This window comes from Pseudoliparis swirei, chromosome 22, assembly GCF_029220125.1.
Source record: "Pseudoliparis swirei isolate HS2019 ecotype Mariana Trench chromosome 22, NWPU_hadal_v1, whole genome shotgun sequence".
Lineage (NCBI taxonomy): Eukaryota > Metazoa > Chordata > Actinopteri > Perciformes > Liparidae > Pseudoliparis > Pseudoliparis swirei.
The window spans coordinates 9879517-9904178 of record NC_079409.1 but is presented as its reverse complement, the minus strand read 5'-3'; the positions used below and the strand labels follow the sequence as shown (position 1 = coordinate 9904178).

The 24662-nt window shown below is 40.7% G+C and overlaps 1 protein-coding gene across 4 annotated transcripts in view; it reads left to right on the top strand.

Annotated features, from left to right (window-relative positions):
- The window catches only part of ptprub (protein tyrosine phosphatase receptor type Ub), a 147381-nt gene that overhangs the window by 40024 nt on the left and 82695 nt on the right, over window positions 1-24662 (top strand). For all 4 annotated transcript variants that reach the window (XM_056444162.1, XM_056444161.1, XM_056444160.1 and 1 more), the window contains exon 2: window positions 9050-9181. In XM_056444162.1, coding sequence (XP_056300137.1) covers window positions 9050-9181 — 132 coding nt within the window. The remainder of the gene's footprint in view (window positions 1-9049; window positions 9182-24662) is intronic.

The following is a 24662-nucleotide window of genomic DNA, read 5'->3' as shown; positions in this document are numbered from 1 at the left end:
AAGGCTAGTTGTAGCTCGAGGCTACATTAGCTGCTACTAGCATAACACGCCCAAATCTACAAACCAAACTGTCAATGGTCAAGTTGCATTGTGGGAAATGTGGATGCCAGGGTTTTACAAGAAAGAGGAATGCATGAAATAAAAAAGACAATATATCTATATGCTGCATATTAATAAAAAAACATATTTTGAAGTGTCCATTGACAACGTTACTCTTGAAGGGTTTATATTTGAGTACACCGATTCAATATGTTTCACAACAGGCACAATATTGCCAAAGCGTCAAGTAATAATTTCATTATATAGAAAGGTAAGAATGTTAAATTGATCAAATCATGAAAATAGCAGGAAGCAATTCACAAATCACAATTCTTGCTCTGTGTGTTTTGAGATACTTAGTTATTGAGTCCCCAATATAATATAATGTCTTTTCATTTTGAGATATTGAGGGATGGGTGTAGTTGTATCTTTGAAGTAAAGGGGATAGAGTCCAAAAGTATGAACAATGCTGGGGGCCATTCTTCCTTAAAGGGAATAATGAGGTTCAGTCACTTTAAAGTGTCGTAATTACATGTTTAATATCTTCTTACAGTGTAAACATTATACTGTACCTGTTCACCTTCTCCAATTCAATTCTATTCGCAATCATCTTGGCCCTCTCTGTGTGACCGGGACCATCCAGCCACCTGGGTTGAGTTATTAATGCCCGGGGAGGCAGAGATGATTTCATTGCGTATTCAGGTGTGGGAATGGATGACTTTCAGAGGCAGCCAAGGGAGTGCTGGGGAGGAGAGCCTCTGTAGAGAATAAATATACCTGTCTCCTGCAGATGCATCGGGCCAAACTCGCAGTGCAATGCAAATCAGCCACTCTCCTCCCACTAACTGCCTCCAGTGTTACTCACCCGACACTCAGTCACCACAGACTCCCGATGAGGCTGTGGAAGTAGAAGCGCTCTCAAGTACGGACTGTTTTCGCAGCTTGGTGTGGATCTCATTAGTCGATGTTGATACGTCAAGCTCCCGTGTTTCATCATCATCATTTCCCAGGTGACTTCACATGTTCTGGTGTTCATCCTGGCTGATAATTAAGGGCAGAGTCTGGGTTGACATTAAAGCAAAGGTGGTGAGTGGTTTCTTGGAGCGCACACATCAACTTATATTATTTGTATTATACTGTAAATGGGAAACAGAGTTTTAAGTGTTTTGCTCTGAGTCTTGAAATCGGCTTGTTAGTTTCCATCTCTTAGACATTGTCTCAAATGGGAAAGACCGAAGGTTTTTATTTTCAGGGCCCAGATGTGAGTCATCAGTCTTACTTTGTCTGATTTAAAAAAAATTCTCTGAACCGCTCATCTACATTATATTTCCAACTTGGATCTTAATGTCCGTGGTTTTTTATGTATTGAGCTAAAAGCAGAGTTTGGCATTTTGATAAATTCATGTATTCATTTTTTTGTCGAGAGTTTGATGAGAATCCAAGCAGCGCTTTGTAACTTGTGTAATTCTGGAGGCAGCGACATATAAGAGGATCCCAGAAAAAAACAGAAAAGACCTGTCTCTTCTGCAGGTAGACACAGCACTTCCTGACCCATCATTGCGGAGGAGCTAAAAGGTCAATTTCATGAAGTTGAAAATTCTACTTTTGTCCCCATGGGCCCAAAAATACTTTCCCCCATAGTGAATCCATATCATTGGGAAAAGAGACATCTGAACTCAGCGGATTTTTCTTTTTTTGGTAAATCAACTCCAGAGTATGACCACTTCTATATATAAGAATAAACCTTATTTAAATCATTAGTTTCTAAAAGTCGTGAAATGGACTCTGGATTAAACTGAATCCAGAGTAATTTTTCTTTCTTCCATTGATGTGAATGAGCTCGAGAAGAGACTTGAACGAAGGCTGGGAGGCAGGGCTGCAGGGCTAAAGGAAACGCAAGTTTGGGCTAAGTTTTGAGTATGGATGGGCCAAGATCGATGAAAGATCCTGGACTTTTTATATAAAATGTTCATGCTTCATGCTCCACTGAGCAATGAGTGGGACGAGCAATGAGTGGGACGATAGTGTCATAGCAATGAAGGAGGCCCCGGTTCTCTTTATACATCCAAGCCATGAGTACAGCCAACAGACGGTGCTTGAGCATTAAAATGCATTCTATCAACCACAGTGATGGGACCCGCAGCATCTGTGGAAGGTCTTTGCAGCGGGTAAAGTGCGTGTTGTGTCTTATAGCTACAGTATATGAAACTGAACAGTGAAACCAAGGTAAATAAGGTGACTTAAAACTGAAGGAAAATCTTTTCAAGGCTGATACTTTTATGTGGAGAAACACCAGATTAAACATTAAATTGGCCGATTAAGACAAAATGTCAGCACTTAACGAATCATGCTACTTTATTTCAAGGCACATGAAGGACTCTGCTCACAACAGTGAATTTGCCAGTTCAGACTCTCATGAGAGGCTTTGCTTTTGCAAAGTTTTGGATCGTTGAACAGAAATGATGTATGGTGATAATGTATTCTTAGAAAGTTTTTGCACTAATGTGAGAAAGCATTTTCTCAATTACATTTTTTATTTAAACATTTTTTATATCGAGATTGTGAAATAAAATGGCAGCCTGTCATAGAGGATTTTATTAATGTTGCCCACCCCAAGATGGGTCTTAAAGTTTAAATATGAATTTGGTTCTCTTTGAGGGGCTGATCTGGTACTCAAACAAGTACGACTAATTTACAATCTTTACAAGAATTGCCTTACTGCTTTATTCTACTCACTCTCTTGAAAAGCCAGTGAAAAGATTAACTGCAGTGTTTCAGATCAAAAGATTGCTTCCAGTATTTAATAACAGATCCTTCTTTTTCTTTTAAATATTAGAAAATAAGTGCGAGAATTGCACTTTGATGTCAGTCCACATAGCCCATATAGGTGTTCGTGACTGTGCCTCTAATTTAAAATAATAATAAAAAACACTGTTGATACTGTGGTTTGGGGCTCTACCCATGAATACTCATTTAGATTTGAGAGACATACACTTACTATTTTGCTGTGTTTGGTTTATTCACGTGAAAAATTGTCGGAATAAAATAAATAAGCTTAGTCCAGCGTCCTTCTGTTTAAAACATATGCAAATAAAGGGAAAAGCAGAGACTCAGACAATATGCACTGTGCATAGCTGACACTCCAATTAAATAGCAAGGCAAGGGATTATACAAGTTAACAGAGAGAGATAGCAAATCTAACATGAAGGTTTACACGTGACACTAACAACTGATATGTGCAGAGAGAGACGCAGAGCCTTGATGAACTGCATATAAAACGAGGGAACGTTTTATGTATCCCGTACAAATGTGGGATCAAATTGGGGTGTTTGTTAGCCAAGTTGCCGTTTTCTTTTATGTCCTTATGAAATCAAAGAGGATCTCCTGATCCTCTGACAGTGTGGCTCATCACTTCCACTGTGTAAATCTGAAGTTTACTTTGGTTTGCTATAAAGTCAGAGAGGTTGTGTAGCAATTTATATATGGGGTGATCTGTGTTGATTCACTGTAAACACTGAGATTAGTGTTTTAAACAGAGTGACAAAACCAAAAAGTGAGAGAAATCCCTCTCACCCAAGTCTTTAAATCCCCCCCAGCATCTCTAGACCCTTCTCATCTTGCGTTCTCAGGTGTTCCTGGGAAAGGTGCGTGGCTGTGCTGCATGCACAGCACCACAGCAGGCTGATTTGGCCCTGCTGAGCGGTTTGAACAATGTTTTCTACGGCATCCTTGAAACTAGCTTGCTTCCTGGCTCGTTAGAGGACATTTGTTTAATAATCTCTTCTGTTTTGCTTCCAAGAAGAGGCACAGCATGTCCTCTTTGGAGGTATACCTTCCATTTTCAAAATGATTGCAATCCTGGCAAGTAGATCAGACACATCGGTTAGCAGTCTCACAAACATTTGAATGATATGGGCCGCATCATCTGCATGAATGTGTTCCCCAGAATTCATTCCTCCAAGCACAACATAGTCTCAGCCATAACATCTTGGCAGTGTCTGACTTTGCACTGGTCATTGCACTAAATTATGCTCTAATTATTCAGGTAAAAAATGGCCACTGACAATCCACACACCCATCCGTCCTCCTGAAGTAGCTGAGATGGGAGTGTGTTTTGTCAGAATAGATTAGCTGCATCCCTCCCAGTGTGTTGTGAGGAGATGACAGTCCTGGGCAGCGCTGGCCTGGTGTCCCGGCGTCCCGGCTTCCTTCCTCTGAATGATGAGTCTCATGTAGGGAGGAGTGTGCAGGCTTCATTTTCTGAAGCAGAAGGGAATAATATAGTGCCAGCTTTTGGATGTGTCAGGTCCCATATTTCTGGCTGTTCTATTAGAAATAGACCCCAGTGTGGAACAATTAACCCCTGGCCTCAGCAGCAGATCTGTGCAGTAACAGCCCAGCACGGGGCTATAAATCAAACCCAGAGGGAGAAACCCACACTCCCTCCCCTGTTGGTTGGCTGTTACTATCACCCAATGGACTGAGCTTACACAATGGTAGATATGCCCCGGTGTTATTGTATAATCACTGGAGGTGCAAGCGGGATGTAATAGGTTGGCTGTAGGCAAGGGCACCCTGAGTGTGTTAGTGTTGCAATGAATACACCATCTGGAGAAAGTCCAACACCTTCGAGCAACTGTAAATCTATAAACCAAACAGCAACAACGATGTTGGTATCTCATGCTGCTTTCTTGCAAGGCGCACATGGTTTTCTACCTATCAACATGGTTGTCTCAAAGAGCACCCAGGAGATCGTCTTCAGCTCTTCATAGAACAAGCTCACTGTTACTGAAACTGGCAAACAAACAGATATGCAGCATTAGCTAGACAGTTGATTGCTTCTATGACTCTAAAAACGTTAGATATTGGTTTAAAACTGCAGAAATATATTTAGGATGACACCTTTATGTGCAGAAACTCCAGTTAAAACATTGATTGGCCGATTGAGACGAAATGGTAGCGCTTTACTAATCATGCTACTTAGTTTCAAGGCACCATGAAGGACTCTGCCAGCAACGATTAATTTGCCAGACTCTGTCAAATGGACAGAGAGAATGTTGGGTTGGATGATATGATGATAAACAGTGTGAGACTATAAAAGAAAAATATATTGAGCTCTAACATTATTACCATGGTGGGCTTTGCTGTAATATCTCTGCTTGTTTTGCAATGTTTTGGCTCATTGAACAGGAATGATTTATGGTAATATTGTTTTCTTATATAGTTGTTGCAATAATTTAAAAAAGCATCTGTATTTGTCTGGGTGTACCATTTGCTGGATTAGATATAAGGATGAACTGTTTAGAATATTTTGTTCAAAAGTAACTGTAACCTCACAAACTGATACATTCATGTGCTGATTATGGCAGTTCAACACAAATGATAGAGTGAGGACATTTTGAAAAGACAGACGTAAACTTCAACCTTGGCTGGTTGGTGGAGGTGCACAACTACAAAGCCGTAACTGTAGTTATTGAAGGAAGTTCTGCTAATTCAGTGAAAAACACACATTTTCTATAGCTTAGTGTAGGTTAAGATATATTTTCTATAGCTTAGTGTAGGTTAAGATATATAACAGGTTAAGATAGAGATCGCAGGTTAAGATAGATAGATAGCAGGTTAAGATTATTAGACAGCCGGTTTAAAATAGATAAATAGCATGTTAAGATACTGTGTATAGATAGCAGGTTACGATTATTAGACAGCCGGTTTAAGATAAATAAATAGCATTTTAAGATATTGTATATAGATAGCAGGTTACGATTATTAGACAGCAGGTTTAAAATAGATAAATAGCATGTTAAGATACTGTGTATAGATAGCAGGTTACGATTATTAGACAGCCGGTTTAAAATGGATAAATAGCATGTTAAGATACTGTGTATAGATAGCAGGTTACGATTATTAGATAGCAGGTTAAGATAGATAAATAGCATGTTAAGATACTGTGTATAGATAGCAGGTTACGATTATTAGACAGCAGGTTAAGATAGATAAATAGCAGGTTAATATATTTAGATAGCAGGTTAAGATAGATATATCGCAGGTTAATATAGATAGACAGCAGGTTCAGATATATAGATCGCAGGTTAAAATAGATAGATAACATGTTAATATTAGTGCTGTGAAAAATAACGCGTTAACTCAGTTAATTCAATTTCAGGTTTAACTAGTTATTTTTTTTTAATGCATTTAACGCATGTGCAGAATGAGCTTCCAATCCGTCTGTTGTTGGTCGTCGGGACGAAAAAAAAGTCACTTGCAAAATGAGCTTCCAATACACCACTTCAATCTGAACTCTGTCCGCTCTCATGCAGACGGTCTGTTCATCGGTAATGATCCTTCCGCAGGTTCACCTACGGAAACCGTGTTACGACTTTTACTTCCTGTAGATCAGGGTCTCAACACGTCGATCGCGACCTGCCAGTCGATCGCGGCGTAGTGTCGGTAGATCGCATGACATTAAAAAGATTGGCCCGCCCCCTGACATGTTCTCTAGAGCACGTCTTTGTTCTTTTATTAAACTAAACGTCTGTTGTTGATCGTATCTCCACAGCAGCATGTCATTTCTGTCTCTTCGCGTTGCGTTAACACTTATCGATCTCCGTCTCGCGCGCCACAGAGCTCCGTGCGCGTGCATCGGGACAGAGCAAAAAAAAGTAACTTGTCAATCTGTCCACCTGTCCCCGCCGTCCCTTTCATCACGGCCCAGTTCATGAAGAAAACCCACACAGTCAGTTTGCCTCAGCAGCTGCTAGAGGAAGACTAGAGGCCTTTAGATTGTATCATGGTGGAGTTAATGGTTGACAAACAAGAGAAAAATGTTCTGTTTAACCCTCCTGTTACCTTTACATTTACTAACATATTTTACCCTCGGGGTCAATTTGACCCCAGCAATTAAAACCTCCAGAAAATTATTAGAATTAATATTGCTTCCCAAGTTTAAGTGTGAGGTACTTTATGTTTGTTTGTTGACTACCTAAATAGCCCTTTAAATAAATAAAAAAGTTGATATTTCTTATATGTCTGACACAGTGAAAAACAGCCTGGGGTCAAATTGACCCCAAAGAACACCGACATTAAACATTGAATGGGGTCAAATTGACCCGAAAGGTAACAGGAGGGTTAAACATTCTGTTTAGGATGAAGATGTATTAATGTTCCATATGGAAGAAAACTGCTAAATAACTGCTGAGTTGCAGCACCATTGTATAGAAGAATGTATAAATGTATATATCCGTCTTTTGTCATAAATCTCTATGTTCTCACAAAATATACCGAGTATATCGGTAATATGTGATTAATCATGATTAATCCACAAAAACCTGTGATTAACCCGATTAAAATTTTTAATCGTTTCACAGCCCTAGTTAATATAGATCGAGAGCAGGTTAAGATATATAGATAGATAGATAGATAGATTCACACTCATTTTGCAGTGAGCTTTGTCTGCTTGGTGATTTGCCTTGCTATATTCCTGTTTTTTTCACAAAATAACATTTTGGCATCAAACATTCTCAAACGACACCCAGCTCTATCATAGTCTTAATTACGTCCTCCATTTTAATTTGGCCCATAACATACCAAACTAGCAATCGCATTAACCTGCTAATGACCAGAAGCCGTGGCTATCTTCTTCAACGGTAGTAAAAAAGAGAGTTATGTCTCCTCACAACAGTTTAGCAGGCCTTTTCCTCTGCAGCCTGTCATATTGAGACCATTTGTTTAATGGCAGATTAGAGTCAAGAATGAGCACCAATAAAGCTGCAGAACACACGGGTCACCTTCAGGAGCTTCTCGTGGTAATGCCTATCGTTAGCATGTCGCGTCTCGTGCTGTCCGACTCCGATTATTACTGATACAGGCTCTGGTCTTCTGACTGCTGTTCAAACTGCCCGCTGTTAGACTGTAATTCTCACACCGATGGGTTAATGTGAAATATGGCAACAGATGCAGAACTGAAGCACATTATTCAGGACCCAAGGATCATTAAAGCCATAGGTATTAAATATAATTTGAAATCTTTTGCTTTTTGGCGCGTGGAATAGCAGGTTGTGAGGTATTATGATAATCACTACATTCCCCAGGGTGCCTGCTAGCCCCAAATGTTATTACAATTTGTATCCCTTTGTGCATGGGCTTTGGGATATGTAGTCTTGTTTGTGGATGCTTAATAAGAGGGGTTCTTCTCCTCAGATGCAGGGACAATTATTGCTTTTGGCAGAGTTGTTGTACCTTTGTGTGAGTCTGAAGTATTTACAGCTCATTGCTTGGTTTGTAGTCTGAGCGCATATGTGGACACATTTCATCTAATACCACTTTGACTCACAATCCCATGTGTATGCCATGGGCTATTAGACTCACATTCAGGCTGATATTGACCCTTAAAACTCATACTTTACATTCATGTTAAAGCATCTCCACAAGTGCAAAGAATGGACTATTTGCTTTCGAGGGCCACACTTTGCCACTAGTCAGTGACTTCAGCGAGGTTACTATAATAGTCTATAACACAATATTTATTATCATAACCATTGTGGAGCCTTTCTTACTGGAGCTTGACAGTTGTGTTTAAAACACTGGTGGCAGCAGCATTGCAAAGGGTGGTTGGTTCAGTTGGGTTGAAAGGTTCCCATCAGAAGTAAACACAGGTCATTGTTTTAGTCTGAAAGGGCAACAAGGTGGTCAGTGTGTGTTTCCATAAGAGGAGGAGGTTCAGAGTGAATTAGAAAATAAAGTACCACGGCTCTGTTATATTTAGCAACAATTGTGATAATTGATTTATTTGATCTTTTACAGGCATAAATTACAACATTATTGCTGTTTTAAGTGTGGTCTAGGAGTGATGGTTGGACAAAAGGAGCAATTTGAATGAAAATATATAATTGATTGCACCCCTAGTTTATTTCTGTACTTGTGTCTCAGCCATCTGTGAGGTGACGCTATTTCTTTGAAACATGCCGTTTCCTTCCTTGATAGCCATTATTTAACTTTTGCTCTCTTTTCTCAGCGGCTGGCTGCACGTTTGAAGAGGATTCGGACCCCAGTCTGTGTGACTTCACCCAGGGGGAGGAGGATGACTTTGATTGGCTGCTGTTTCGGACGTACAGTTCACCTTATGCCAGCCCTGACCTCCTGCGAGGTGAGTGGTCCTCTCTTCTACAGTTCTGTACGTGACCGTTTCTCAGGCTGCAACCATTTTGAGAAGTTAGATCAGATGTCTGTGGGCTTGCAGATCAGACGGAGCAGACCTGGTGCTTGGCTCACTCCAAATCTGAAACACATCAAGTACAAGTTCATGGGGCAGAATACTAGAGGGTATTTTTTTAGACGTTGCCAGTAGTTGGTGTGTGCTTTGCATTTCTTATTTCATTGTCTGAGAAATAAAAGGACTTTTGTTTATGAGGCCAACATATTAGAAAAGTTAGACTATATGCAAATCAGCCTTTATAGATGCCCAGCATCCATTATGCTCCAGCTTTAATGAAGCACTCACACCAATTATGTCTGCTTTCTCCTAACCCCAAGGATAATTTTATGTTAACCAGCCTCACAGGACTAATAGAAACTAGCATTTCCCTGCCATCATGCGCTCGACTGGTGGTTGCCAGAGGGAGATGGCATGCATAGTTTACGATGCGCTCCTCGATCGCTGCATTAACAAATACCTACAGGGATCGGACAAAGAGAAGGGAGCTAATTCAGCTTCTCAGCAGAAATATCGACTTTTACGGTGGAAAATTGCATCCCACGGGTACAACCCAATCAATATATCTATGATATGGTAATGAGAAATTGACCAATTAATGACATGACAAAATGACATTTAAAAAGAAGAAAAATAACTTGCATCTTCAGTGGCGGCAGTCATTTTAGAAGTTGGGAAGAAAGGATTGATATTTAATGTGGTAGATATAAAGATAGATAAGCTAAGAGGAGAAGATACAGATGACAAGATAGGATACAATCAGATACTGGAGACTATCTTGAAAGAAATAATTTCAGGCCTCAGGAAATACTCCATCCTTTTGGAAAGTATAGACATGATTAGCCTTTGAACAAGTATACTGTACATGGCATTATTTTTAAAAGCTATGTGGTTGTGATTTTGGTTTATAGGACTAAAAATGTTTCATATCCTCAGGCTTCTATAAAAATAGAATTGTGAACTTGATAAATCACAAATGTTAACTCTTAAAACTCACAGCCACATCACCATTCGAGCAAGAATATGCCTCCAGCAACCAGCTAGGTCACGGTAGGCGATGGGATAATTAATACTTTCCCCTTTGGGTTTAATTAAAACTTACTGCCATGGCATTTACAGTGATTGAGGGCCTTCAGTGAAACACAGGTGGAATGAGGCATGAACTGTAATCTGCACATGGCGAGAAGGCGAGATAGGCTCCGGGCATCAACTCTCCATCGATCAGTTCTGAGAGCCAGGAGACAAATGCAGTTTGAATTATTATTGGCTCATCTGTCAGCCCCACACTGCAAGCAGTGTATTACCCATGTTCTTCATGGAGTGGGTGTTATTGTAAAGTGACAGCAGTCGCTAATGTCTACTTGAGTTTGGTGGTCAAATTCCACTGTGACGTCAAGAGCGCATATGCTAATTCTGACAATTTCACACAAAAGTCTACGAGGATGAAATAATGAAGCGATGACATTTTGGAAAGTCATAGATGTAAACTGCGACTTTACTGGCTGGCAGATGCATACAGCCGCAGGGCGGAAATTCTCGTTATTCCTCTTCTGTTTGGCTTAATCCCTGTGTTGATTTCTAACCGTGTATCACATTGGGCAGCCACGGTGTGTTGGGGGTGAGGGGGGGACAAGAGTTTACGAGATAAGGCTATTTACATTGGACCAGTATTAACTTTGTGGGGCTGAGAAACTGGTGTCAGGGGAAGATTCGTAAACACAGCTGAGATAGCTGCAGCTTGTGACTCCCAGGAGAAATTACACACTACCGTTCCCATGAAAGAGAAAATAGTCTTGGGGAAAAAAGATGATAAAATGCAGAGAGGTCTTAATAGGAATGGCCTATTTTTTAAATCACATTCTCCTTCATTTTGAATTTGATCCGAGATTTCGGGTTGAGGTTGATGATTTTAAATTCTTTTGCGGTTCATGAATCCGAGCAGGATGATGACCTTGTAAAGAAGAACTTGTCTGCATGTCAAGTGTACTTTGTTTCTGAAAGGCAGATTCATTATCTTGAAAAGTTATGGGTCTGCTGCAATATCCATTATAGTGGAGTGGCCTTAAGGAAAATCCATTAAAGGGTACCTGTAGTGCAAAACAATATGTAGCCAGATCAAAAGATAATGTGTTTCTAAAGTGTATTCATGCACTGACGGTCCAGTATTCAATAACAATACGTAGTTTAGGCTGTTCAAAGTCCTCAAATCCGACATGCGACATTGCACTGGAGCTTGAATATGTCGCGGGTGGTGTGACGTCACATCGTTGAGAGATCGACAGCCAGCCACAGCGGATGTGTTCAGATACCAATGTAAACAACGTCGAGCGCTCGCAAACAAATGCTGAGAGATTGAGAATATGGACGATGAAAGATTGTCTGATTCAGCAACTGGATACTTGTTTGAACCTTTAAAAGCAGACTATCCCCATTTAGTGAATTGTGACAGCGATGATAGCGATGATTCTGATGAAGTTGATGCGAAGGACCGCCGTCCAGATGCTTCACCGTGCGGACCGTGCACGCAAGTCGGCGGACGTTTGGTGCAGTTGTGGGAAATGTGTGCCACAAAAAACAGACAGAGAGTGCATTTGTTGTAAAGAGCACGAACTTATGTCCGATGATATAGTGTCATTAGACCTCATCTGCTTCACACAAAAGAGTGAGCTTGATAGCTACATCGCGCATAAGCCAGCGCTGGAGATGTCTTTCATTGATGCAATGTTCGCCGACATGTTCGGGGTGCTAGTGACTTTTCTTTGCTCCGTCCGTCCCGATGCGCGCAAACCGGTGTCGGAGCTTCGCGCACGAGACGGCGGGCAGAGGACTGTCAACGCAACACGTAGAGACAGAAATGACGTGCTTCTGCTGTAATGTGGCGCTATAGAGAAAGTGACAGGGGGGCGGGCCAATTTTTTTTTATGTCATGCGATCTACCAATACTACGCCGCGATCGACTGGCAGGTCGCCGCGATCGACATATTGAGCACCCCTGATACAGATTGTGTAATTCTTGAGGCCACCGATCTATCCCAAGAAGCAACGCGTGTAGAAGTGGCTCCGGATGGGCTGAATTCCTTTCAACGACTCTACGTCATAGTTAGCTTTGAGCTGGAGTAAATAACTAGCAAAATGGCTGCGCCCACGGATTCGGAATTTTGACAAAGAAATGTAAATCCTCGGGCTATGCGTGACTTGTTGACAATAGCAGCGGGGTAAATATGATTTATTTGATGCGCCGAATGGATGAAGCACGTTGTTGTTTTGCACTACAGGTACCCTTTAAAGACCTGATCAAGCTTAAAAAGCAGCGTATGGCATTGTATCTTGCTTTCTTCGTTACCTTGGTCTGTTCTGTGATTTGTAATTCCTTCGAACAGCTCAACAGATCAGTGATGTTGGAGATATTTCTAGCGTAACTGCAGTATTGATTCCAAATAGTATTTTTTCATGTCTGAGACAACAGTAAAGATAATCTTATAGGCATATTAGGTGTGTAAGGTTACGTCTTCTGTATCGTCCCAGACTGATTTATTTTTCTTATTTTTTGTCTTCAGCCCCAACCAACACTGACTTAACCCTTGTGTTGCCTTAGGGTCATTTTGACCCGAATCAATATTACACCCTCCCCCCGCCTTTGGGTCATTTTGACCCGATTCAATGTTTCACCCTCCTGTTACCTTTATATTTACTAACATATTTTACCCTTTGGGTTCAATTTGACGCCAGCAATTAAAACCTCCAGAAAATTATTAGAATTAATATTGTTTTCCAAGTTTAAGTGTGAGGCACTTTATGTTTGTTTGTTGACTACCGAAAGAACACCGACATTAAACATTGAATGGGGTCAAATTAATCCTAAGGCGGGGGGAGGGTGTAATATTGATTCAGGTCAAAATGACCCTAAGGCAACACAAGGGTTAAGTGACATAACTTGAGACAGTTTATCAGACTTTACAAAGTGCCGTCGGGATCCAAAAAAGGCTTTTCACATAAACAGGACACTAAAATAAATACTGTTGTTGTGTGAAAGCTGCCAAAAGGCTCCCTATTCAACCCTGTGTGTAAGGTGTTAGTTATTGTTCATTAAGCACTTGCCACACAACATTCGCGAGGTAGTCCACCTCAGCAATGACACAGACAGTGTCTCTTGGAGATGCAGGAATTGGGGTTTTAGTTTCCAGCTGTGTAAAACAGAAATTCTCTGACAGTTCTGAACTAGTGTTGAAATGTGCTTTTTCTGAAGTTGCGAATCCCGCTCTCTCTTTATTTTCTTATTTTGTAAAAGTCTCCTGTGTTGTCCAGCTTTTCACATATAATGAAGGTAACTTTTCAAAATGTGTCCTGCTGCAAACTCTCGTCCAGCTCCATCTTGTATTTGTACATCACTTTGCAACACGCTACTGAGTCAATTAGTTGGCTGTTTTATTAGCGACTGGCAAATTAGACTGTCACATAAATACTCACAGACATTTTTAATTAGTTGGATGGGACCTCCGGTCTCAGGGAGGTTAGGACTTACAGTATATGAAGCAGGGCTTTGAGCATGGTCCTGGGGTCATGGCCAGGTCAATTGGTGCATACTGTCGCAGCAAGCTCAAAGTAATGACCTTAGGAGAGGTAATCCATACAGTAAAACACACAGGCCTCCATCTGTATCATCGGCACCCTCTAACAGTCGGCTATGGCGGGCAATGTCATTTCTTCTGCCTTTTCATATCTGTCACCTCTCACCCCTGCCTGGCCCCGGGCGCACACTGCAGACCAGCTGCACACAAGTGCGTGTGTGTCATTGACAGCGACCCGAGATTCATCTGCGTCAGTGAAAGGATGAGGCAGAGCGAGGAGACGGATACATCTACTGTAGGAGAGACGTTCTTATCAGAGCTGACCAGCCATCCTCAATATATATATATGTATATATATATACATATATATATATGTATATATATGCAGTGTATATCGTCTTATTGTAGGCTCCAAATTCAGTTAGTTTTGCTCGTCTAACTCTTCATTTTTGGAAAGATAATATATAAATATATCTGAATATATTCATGCATTTATATGTTTATAAATATTCGCTTATCAGAGAAAAGTCAACTTGTGAGTAAACCTGCCTAGTCTCTAAAGAAACATTGACAAACGATTAAAATATCGCTTCAGAGATATACTTGACATTAATATTAACAACACAATATTAAATATAATCATGAGATTCAAATGTAGCATTATAGTTCATGATAACAGCTGCATGGAGCAAGAGAAATAAAATAACAGCCCATCCTTCAGGCCCATAGCACCTCCACCAAAACACATGAAAGTCCCCGAGAGAGCGTTCGGGAGAGGAATGCAGGAGATCGCTGTCATCACGAACCTCCTCCAACTACCTCATGTCTCATTCATTTGTAAGAGAACACCTCACATTATAAACAGAAACAACAAACATGTCTATTGTTAGTCCTCACAGCTGTCTAGCGAACATGAGAGTATTAGGACAGATGCCAGATTGTTTTTATTTTTTGTGTCAGAGTGTTTGCTCTTGGGATGGAAAGAGACTTTCAACAAGTATATTATTCTTTATAAATAGGGAACTCAACAGTTGCCAGCTTAGAATTTCACTTGCGACAGCTCGACACCGTTAATCATGTAAGTAACAGGTTGTAATTTTCAATTAGCATTTTTTTAAATAGCAATTTACAATCCTTATTACTGTCATTTGTTTTTCAGAAACCTTTTAAGAAATGTTTCTCTCTAAAGTGATGAATATATTTCTAATTATGTTTATTTTTATTTTTATATTGAAGTCCTGAAAGGGAACGCATAGCTTGAAGACACAGGAGATACAAAGCAATATCATGGCTTCAGCAATGTATCAGCCTCAAGGCTAAAACTGATGAGATGAAACGTTGTGCTGTTTACTTTTAGGGATGGTATTGAATCTTTGGTGCATGACGAGGAGAGGAACCTTTTCACATCGACTTGCTACAGAGTTATATTCATCATTTAACTTGGGTTACAGAGGACAATTATTCCCTTGAACAGCTGCGTGTCCGGTTCTGTGCTGTTGAAGAGTCTGCAGGGTTTTGTTCCAGCCAAACGTTCCACCAGCTGAGTTCACTAATTAACCTACCGTCGGTCAGAAATAGAGGAACTAATTAGTGAAATCGGCAGCTGTAGTATTGGGTGGCAATAAGAACCTGCAGTCTTCTGTGGCTCAGGACCGGACAGCCGTGGCCCACAGGGATAATTGCTCACGACTCATTACCTCAAGGCAAAGAAGATCCTGTTTATCGATCGCCGATGTATAATATAAATGTCTGAAAGCTCAATCTTCTTTTAAGCCATCTGAGAAATGCCCGTCACCGCTTTTAAAATATAGCAAATTAATGAAATTGTTATTCAGGGAAGCGGTCGCCAGCTCCCTTTATGCCTTCTCAACAAGGTAGAGAGGAATCGTTAATGTGAATGATAGACACAATGGACCAGGGCTTCCAGAGCGGACATTGTGCCAGTGGCCGTATCTTGCATTCTAACTGGTGTATTCTCTGCAACCAGTTCTTTTGTTCTCCATGTTTTGCTCGCCCACACACATACACCTAGGTGATAGGTAGGTATGGTAATGCTATGCCGATTCGGCTGTAGTTCCCAGTCTAATTATTGTCGCTTTAGAGGGACAGCGAGAGGGCTTTCATGTTTAATGACATAATTGAGGCTCAGGAAGCACACTCGGGATTGTAACCAAATTGACTTTCTCCAGTCACCTTAACTCAGGTGAGATGAAGTCAGCCACTTGAAGCATAATGGTTCAGCTCATGAAAAAGGCCAACTGGTTGACAACTGCAAAATGTGTTGCAGCATCTTTGCTGCATGAATGGGGAATTCTGGATGTTGGGGTTATAACATCAACATCCAATTAGATCCAACATGGCCTTGACATGTTGGATCTAAACCAGCACACATAGATGCAATGTACTTCTTAAAATGTTCTTTGTGTATGTATATAAGAACATAAAGAATATTATCACAGGCACTCATTCAGGACCCATTCTAAGATATATTAGTTTTAAAAGAGGGTAAAGCAGATACAATATCAGAACACGATATATGAAGATGTGTTACTTTGATAGTGTTTCATTCACAGCAGATCAGTTCAGGATTGTCACCCTAATGTTCACTTGTTTTCATACTATCAGCCGCTTTTCTTAATCATTAATCATTATGTGCGTTGACTGATTGATTACCACTTCATCTTTTCCCCCAAACATTAGCTATCCTTGACCATATAGTGTCTAATTTCCATCATATGCATGATGCATTTCATGCCTTGGAAATACATTAGTCAGGAGTTTATGGCTTCCTTCAAGGTCATGTTTGTTCTCGTGGTTCTCATCTCAGCTGCTACAAGGTAGCAAAGCTGATTTTGGGCGAAGGAAATAATTATTCCAGGATCAAACAGGGTAATCAAGATTTGGTCAGATCTTGTTACTTACAATATGTTGTTGTTGGGTCATTGTCGTGTGTTGCATTTGGTTTTTGGGCTGCATATAAAGTGTGTTTGCTCCTTAAATCAATGTTACATAAAACAGATATCCCTTGAATGTCGCCCTGCAATTAAAGATTAACCATGCGGTGCTTTAGAAAAAAATAAATAATTGCTAAATAATTTAAATGTATTGAACTAATAAGTTCGGCTTTACATATCTTAGAATAGACAGCAGCCAGGGCTTAGTGCACTTTTAGGAATGGGGTTCTGCATGTCAACAATGCTAACGCAGGATGCAGTGTGCTTTATGAAGCAAGATGAGAATGTCGTGATGGTGGATGGGCTTTTAATACGTTGGACTAAGATCACAAATATTGTTTTAAATACTAAGTATTAGCAATCCACTTAGACAATGATGATCCGCTGACAATGATGACAAGGTGGCATCAACAAAATGGAAACTTCCTTACGGTGCAGAAAGAACAAACAGAAAAAGGTACAAGAGGACATGTAAGGGAAAGGAGAACGTATGAGCTGCAAGAAAGGTAAGTGGTGCATCGAGTCAGCCTCCACAGACAATTATAATGTCAATGTCAAAGTGTGGCAGCACTTTAATGACACAAAGTTCTTGGGTCAACCCAGTTCATTAACATTCTCAACAGGAACAGGCTCTTATAACACTAAACTCATTTGCTCTGGTATCAGAACATTGCACTTAATACTGCCCACTTGCTGACTTGATATTTGGAAGATATTATTCTTCAGTGCCATGGTTTATTTCATTGTTAGGCGGACTACTTTTCTAAAGGCGGAGATAAAATGCTGTAGTGTACTCCTGTGGGAGTGGGACGTGACCACCGTCTGCTCATGAATGCAGTGACCTGTGTCCCTCTGGGACCACGATTCATGCGCCAGAGGTCCCACTGGGAAAACTGGTTGTGCCTTGAAGGATTCACCAAGTGGCCTCAGTTGTACAACAGCTCTTCCAAAGCATCTACACAACCGAGCACCATCACACTTTACGTTTCACAACCATAAGGCATTTGAGAACAATCCGTCTGACTTATAAAACATTTACAAGCTTTGTTTTAAAACGCCTACCATTGAATCCTTTAAAAAGTAGCCATCTGTTCCATATTGATATCATCTGTGACTCTGGCTGAGTATGTGATGGATGTGCCATTTAGACTGAAACTTCAGTATATGCTCGAGGTATCCTCGCCATCATCGCTGTGACAAGTGCTAAATAACGGCAAAGATAAACATCCCTGCAACTCGCATGAGCTGAATTTGTATGCAGTCATTGATCCTCTGCTGTGAGACTTAATGAGTTCAGTGTATTTTACTCTGCAGACATACTGGGTGGCAATCCAGTTGCCAGGAGGGATTCTGAGTGTAGGTTATTGCATCTCCATTTTTTGGAATAACATTGATTTGAGACGTAGGATCCTCTTGAGTTGGCATCTGGTTTGGAGGCTCATGAAGGGCCTTCAGGGGGAAAGGGGTGGGGGACAAAACATTGAATTCCCCTTCCTCATGTTCCGTCCTCATCTCTCATCCACTCCTGCCATTCTCATTCACACACTTCCTCTCCGGTGCAATTTAATTCTGCAGTGTTACCATCATAAGTCTTGTCGTGCGCAACAATCTGTCAGTAATTGATATGTAGGCACTCCTTCTGGGTGGAGCCATTTGCATTAAATCGTGTTAACTGAAATGATAATGAATGTGAGAGGCCTGATGCAAGCAGAATGTGTAACTGGAGATGGATAGCTATTTGAATTATTAACAATACGTAATATATTATATCAGGTCTCAGGGGTCCACGGCTCTGTCTGCATTTGTTGCCTGTCTTTTACTGGGGCCGGCCCGGCTGCCTGGATATAAATAGTCTGTATTACATCTGGCATCTCCTTCTTTATCTGCCTCTTCATCATCCTCATGCTCACTCTTCACTTTTTCTTCTCTTTACCTCTTTTTGTATTTTAGTTATCGTACAAATACTAAACACTGCAAACTAATTATATAAGGTATTACAAAAAACATGAAAGAATTTACACATCCACAATATAGGACAAAAAGGACAATATAAAATGTATATACAGTATAAATATTCATCAAATACAGAGCTGCTATTCATGGTGATTATTACCGTCTGACATAAGGTCTTGCTTTGTTGTCGTAAAAAAATAATAGGATATTTTTTGTCAAGTCACTCCACAATCAATAAAGGATGTTATGGAAAATCTCAATGGAACCTTGTAAACCGATTATGAGTTTTTCTAGTTTGAATCGTTGATCAATAACAATTAAGAGACAATGGAGCACCCTGAACTGTGTAAGGCCATCCCTGATATATATATATATATATATATAAATATATATATATATGACCTTCTCTGCACCTATTAGCTGCTCTTCTGTGTTCAGCCAATGGCCATGTCCTCCTCCCAAGTGGATTTCAGAACATGTAGGGGTACATCTAAATGATTAGAAGTTATAGATGTTTGATATTACTGCCCTAGTCGAAGGATTAACAGAGAACAAAGACTCCGAATCTGGGTGCTGTCAGGTGCACGAGGAACGATCGTCATATTGGATCTAATACAGTTATGAAAATGCAGAAATCGAAAGAAGGTTTTTGGCAGATTACATTTATTCCACAGTAATTCAAAAGAGGGAAACGTGCCATTAATATGACAATCTTTCATTTTTATAATGCCATTATCCAGTCCATAATTCAAAGAGGTTATCTAATAGTGAGGGATGGAAATGATGGTTTTCACACAGAGGAGCAAGGAGAGAATTTCCATGCCATACAAAATGCTGTCATATTTGAGTTCAGATTATAAGGGACTGTTTTAAAACAGATTTAGCATGATCAAATTCAAAAAGAATAGGAAGGGAAGAGAAGCACAGTGCACCAGGAAAGGAAGAACAGCATGAGGCCGGCTCAGTTTGCATCCAGGCAGGTTGATCATTTCATTCAATGGCCCCAGAAAGAGAGAGCTGGCACGCTACAGGCCCAGTCATCTTTATTTATATTTACATTACATTACATGTCATTTTAAATTGTATTTACTTGTATTTAACCATATAAGTCAAGAGAGAACCAGTTGTCATTTTACAATAAAGACTTGACCTCATAATACTGTATTCATTACTTAATTATTTAATTAAGCAGTCGTTTTTAGTTGGGGGGTTTCTTTTTCCAATTGAAACGGCTGATTTATCCACATAGTTGTATACAAATCAAATAATTAATAACAATGGCGAAGCATTCAATACATTTGGGGAGAATATTTATTTTTACATGAGCTCTCCCTTCCAGGGATGGAGGGAGAATGGATCACTGACAAAATGATTGATGATTAGTTCCAATAGAGGTCACGACCACGCCCAGGTATTATGGACGACCTTCCAATCCACTTGAATGGAATTTGCGAGATCAATATCAGTATGATCAATTCTGTGCGACATTGTTGATTCACTGTCACATACAGCTTGTACCCAGAAGTCCTACCAAACATCTATAGCACAGACATGATACTTTAAATTGATTTAATTGAATTTCTGACGTACAAAAGTGGGTCGTATGAGGAGCAAGCAAGACATATGTGTAAATAGGTGGAAGAGGGAAGACAAAATGAAACGTACGCTGAGGTGTGATAGGGGGGGGGATATTTCCGATATGGTTTCAACAAAGGTATAAAAGGATCCGAGTGACAACATGTCTGTTATGCATCTGTCGGTCATGCGCCAATCTGTTTAGTATGCTCTCCATCTCTTTGCTTTTTACCAGACAATTAGCTTCTCAAGCTTCGCCAAATTTTATTATTCTCCATTTACTCATTTGATAGGCTCATTGCTTTTCAAATGAGTTATTACTGTACGAAGGGCTTGGATGAAGATGGGACACCACAGTGGACCGAAACAAAGATGAATTAACTGCAGTGAAATTAGGAGTTTAAAAAAATTAAAATGAATCTTTTTCTTCAAAAAATTATCATTCTTCAAAAGGATTATCTTAAACGACTTAGAGAATAATTATTCCAATGGTTGTTCCAGTAGCCCCCGAAAATGAGAGATATTCATTTTAAGAGTGTGCTTTCATGAGTTGTGTAGGATTACTTCATTATATTCCTCTATCACAGTCGTAGTCATTATTGTTTTTACTGCCTCCATCAAATATGTTCACTACCTCCTACCATCAAAAATATTGACTGCAATTATCCAGTATGAATGGCATAAAACAGCGACTGTCTATTGCGATCATGATCAAAATGGGGCTGCAGATGCCTGCGCTAGCCGCAGCTTGAAGCCTCAATATGGCTCTGTAAAATAAAAATAAAAAAACACAGCTCAGTATTTGTAGCATAACAAAACACATCAGAGACGATGAAGAGGCGGTCGTGGAATCATGGTCCCCGCATTCTCTGTGTTGTTTGTAATTGCAACGAAGAGCATGTCCCTCCGAGGAACACTCCCAGGTTGTTGCAGCTAATGACTGCCGGGGGTTCTCCGCTAGGAGCTGTCTGACAGCATTTGCTAAGATATTAATATTGGACGATGAGAACGAGGATGATGGCACACGCTGTAAATTGGTGCCACACAAACACGACGCACGCATGAATAAACTTGGCAGTTGCACTCGGATGCAGACCATCACGCATTCATAGTATGCTGACTTTGGTTTTGCATATACAATAATTGATTAATGTAAGGAAACATGAGGCGGATTTGTCTCCGTGCCAGTTTAAAGGAGTTTTCAGCCAATGTCATAAAGTGAAATCTGGACGCTGCGCATCAGTTTTATTGTGACAGTACAATTATGAAGTTCCGTCTCCCACTGCTATGTGAGCTGCTCGCTCGTCACCTTGCTAAGGGCCATGCTCTCTAAAGGGAGCTATCGAAAAAGCCATAATCATAACTTCAGTGGAAACTCATAATCTTTTATATGCTTTGCAAGTTGTGTTTTTCATTGCAGAGAAAACAGAGAATTTCAGAATCCAACTTGTGGTAAACATAACATTTCAAAGGCTTTCTTCTGAACATGATTCTTGAAAGGTCTTCTTTTTGAGGTGTCAGGGACTGTGATGCTCAGCTGGAGGCCCCCCCACATCGCTGCAAAGCTCCCACAAACAGCTGCGGGATTTGCACACCGCTGAACCTAATTTATTTGAGGCCTCTTTGGGAGCAGAGGAGTCAGATCAGAAGCACTTATATTTACACACACACACACACACACACACACACACACACACACACAGACACACACTTTCCATTTCATCGAGTCTCCGGATGTTCTCGAACAACACATTTGCATTTCTATCTCTGATCTTCCACCGATTATTTCACACTCATTTTCTTTCTATCTCCGCCTAACTCTTTGGGTTTTATTTCACACCCAGCTGTAGCACGGATTCAAGAATAAGATGACGGTGAAGTTCTGTTTGGTGCATTATAAATGCCACACAGGCATGTTGCAACAGACCTCGAGTGCGAGACAAAAATCTCGTCTGCAACTCTCTAGAGAGGAAAGCTGTCTGTGTCAGGGCAGGAGCAGTCGAACACCAGCTACCGCTATCTCACAACCTGTGATCACTGTCGGCATGTATGCCTCTGGGTGTGAGAGCATCATTGTTCTACTCAAATGTCTGCTAGTATGCCAGTCTCAAGACACTGCAGCTACGGCACGCGACAAAGTGGAGCTGTTCAGTCGAACTTCAGGTGTTCGGCAGTCAGATAATCCCTCACTTTACCTTTTTATTTATTTATTAGAGTTACTGTCTCTCCTCATAATCCTGTCCTCGCCTCCCCCTTGTCAAGAAAAGTTCTAAAACACACACACACACACTGCAGAATACAGCCAATTAGAGCCTAGTCTAAAGATGCACAACAATTTCAACAATGCACTGGCCTATCTTTTTTTAATTGAATTAGGAGAAGAGGAAAATAAAGCAGATATTCCACATTTCTCTGAGCTTGAATACAGAAAGATTCCAGGGGTCAGATTCGTGCCACTTCCTCTACGATAGGAGCACCAGATAACCAAGATGTATTAGCCAAACAGTTCGACAATTAAATAGAAAGCGTGGCTCGACTAATCCTGTGTCCGTGGGCTTTTGCGGGTCGAACCTCTCCCACTACCAAGAGGAGCACTTCAAAGACGAGGACAGGCTTAAAAAAGCTCCGACATGGAAGCATGTGAGCTGGATACAGTATAATGAATGTGTTCATGCGTATACATGTGTGAGAATGTAATACGGCGTTTGTTAGAATAATACCCTGCGGGAGATATTATTAATGTATACACCGTATGTGGATGGACACATGGCCCATGCCTGGTTGTTTAGTGGCAGGGTGCAGCTGTACATCCTGAAGGTTTAGTCCATTCTCCACTTCAGAGGCTTGTCTCTCATGCTGCTAGAGCTTTCAGGCCTGTCCTCTTTTGAGATGCTTCCCTGCGGCTCTGCTGTGCTTCATCTCTTGGAGACCTCACGCCCTGGGAAGCTTGGCAGGTCGCGGCGCTGCACAGAAATGTACTGTCTGTTCTCTTTCGGGAACGCTTTGCATTTGGTCTCACAAGACCTCCAGCTCTTTTAAAAACAAAAAACACAAGCAGATGGAGTATGAAAAAAAATAACTGCATAAAGCTTTTAGAAGACTTGTGGGACATACGTGGGCACAGTCTCAGCTCTGTCTCTGTCAGGTACATTACATTGTAAAGTCAGCCTCCTTCTGCCTCCAGCATCCCTCACAATTGATGTTTGACCCTTCCACTCTGAGATACTGCAGTGAATAATTTACATGTTTAATTTACTATCTCATGTGACATTTCACATTTTATTAATATCTTGTCACAATAAAAGACTTAATTACACACATATTGCCATTAAAAAGAGGGGGAAATACTGTATCTTCAGCATCTCTTCTCTCTTACATACTCAGAACTAATGTGCTGCATAAAATGGTGTAGTATATAGTTTATTCAATGTCCCGGTGAAAATTACTGCAACATCCTCGCAGCGAGGCTTTAGTAGTAGTAGTAGTAGTAGTAGCTTTATTGTCAATTTCTTCACATGTTAAGACATTCAAAGGAATCAATAGGACGTTTCCCACTCTCCCACGGTGAAACATATAAAAGTGCACAGGCACAACAGATAAGATAAGACATTTCCGAATCCTAACTAAACATAAAGATTCACGTACAGTTGTTATAAATACTATATATATAAATACTATAAATACTATATATATATATAATACTATAAATACGTAATATAATTTTAAACAAGTGAATACAAGTGATTAAAGTACAGAGTTTTACTTTAGCCTGGCTTTGGACATCCGAACAGGGAATATAGCGCTTTAGTCCACGGTGGTCTGTGATTGAACTGTGGAGCTTCCAGGTGTGAACGAGGGTCATGCTTTCAAAGTGAAAGAGCATATATGTGCGAGTGTGCCCTTAAAAAGCACACGCATGCTCAGCAAACCTCCTCTAGCTAGAAACAAGCACCAGGGAGATGAGCCTGAGCACCTGTTCAAACCCATAACACGGAGGTCTTCCTGGATACACACAGTTATTGCTTTACTTCTGTGCTGCATACTCTGAAGAGTCAGTACACGGGTCCTTTCGGTCGCGGTCCATCTGGCTGTATTGTTGATTGCAGATACACTGGCTGTGCAGCCACCACGTAGAGGCAGGAGTAGAGGAGCCCCGAGCTCGCAGGCGCTCCCTGAGGCTGCGGCTTGGCAGGGCTTTTCAGAGCGGCTCTCTTGCAAACCCTCTTGAAGCGAGCGCAGCAGACTCCACGGTTGCCTAATGGCCTTGCTGCTGCTCTTCAGAGTTTGGCAGTTGACAGTTTCTGATCCGTTTTAAGCAAGAGATAAAGCCCTGGCAGACACCGAGGAGAAATAGTGTCAGGGATG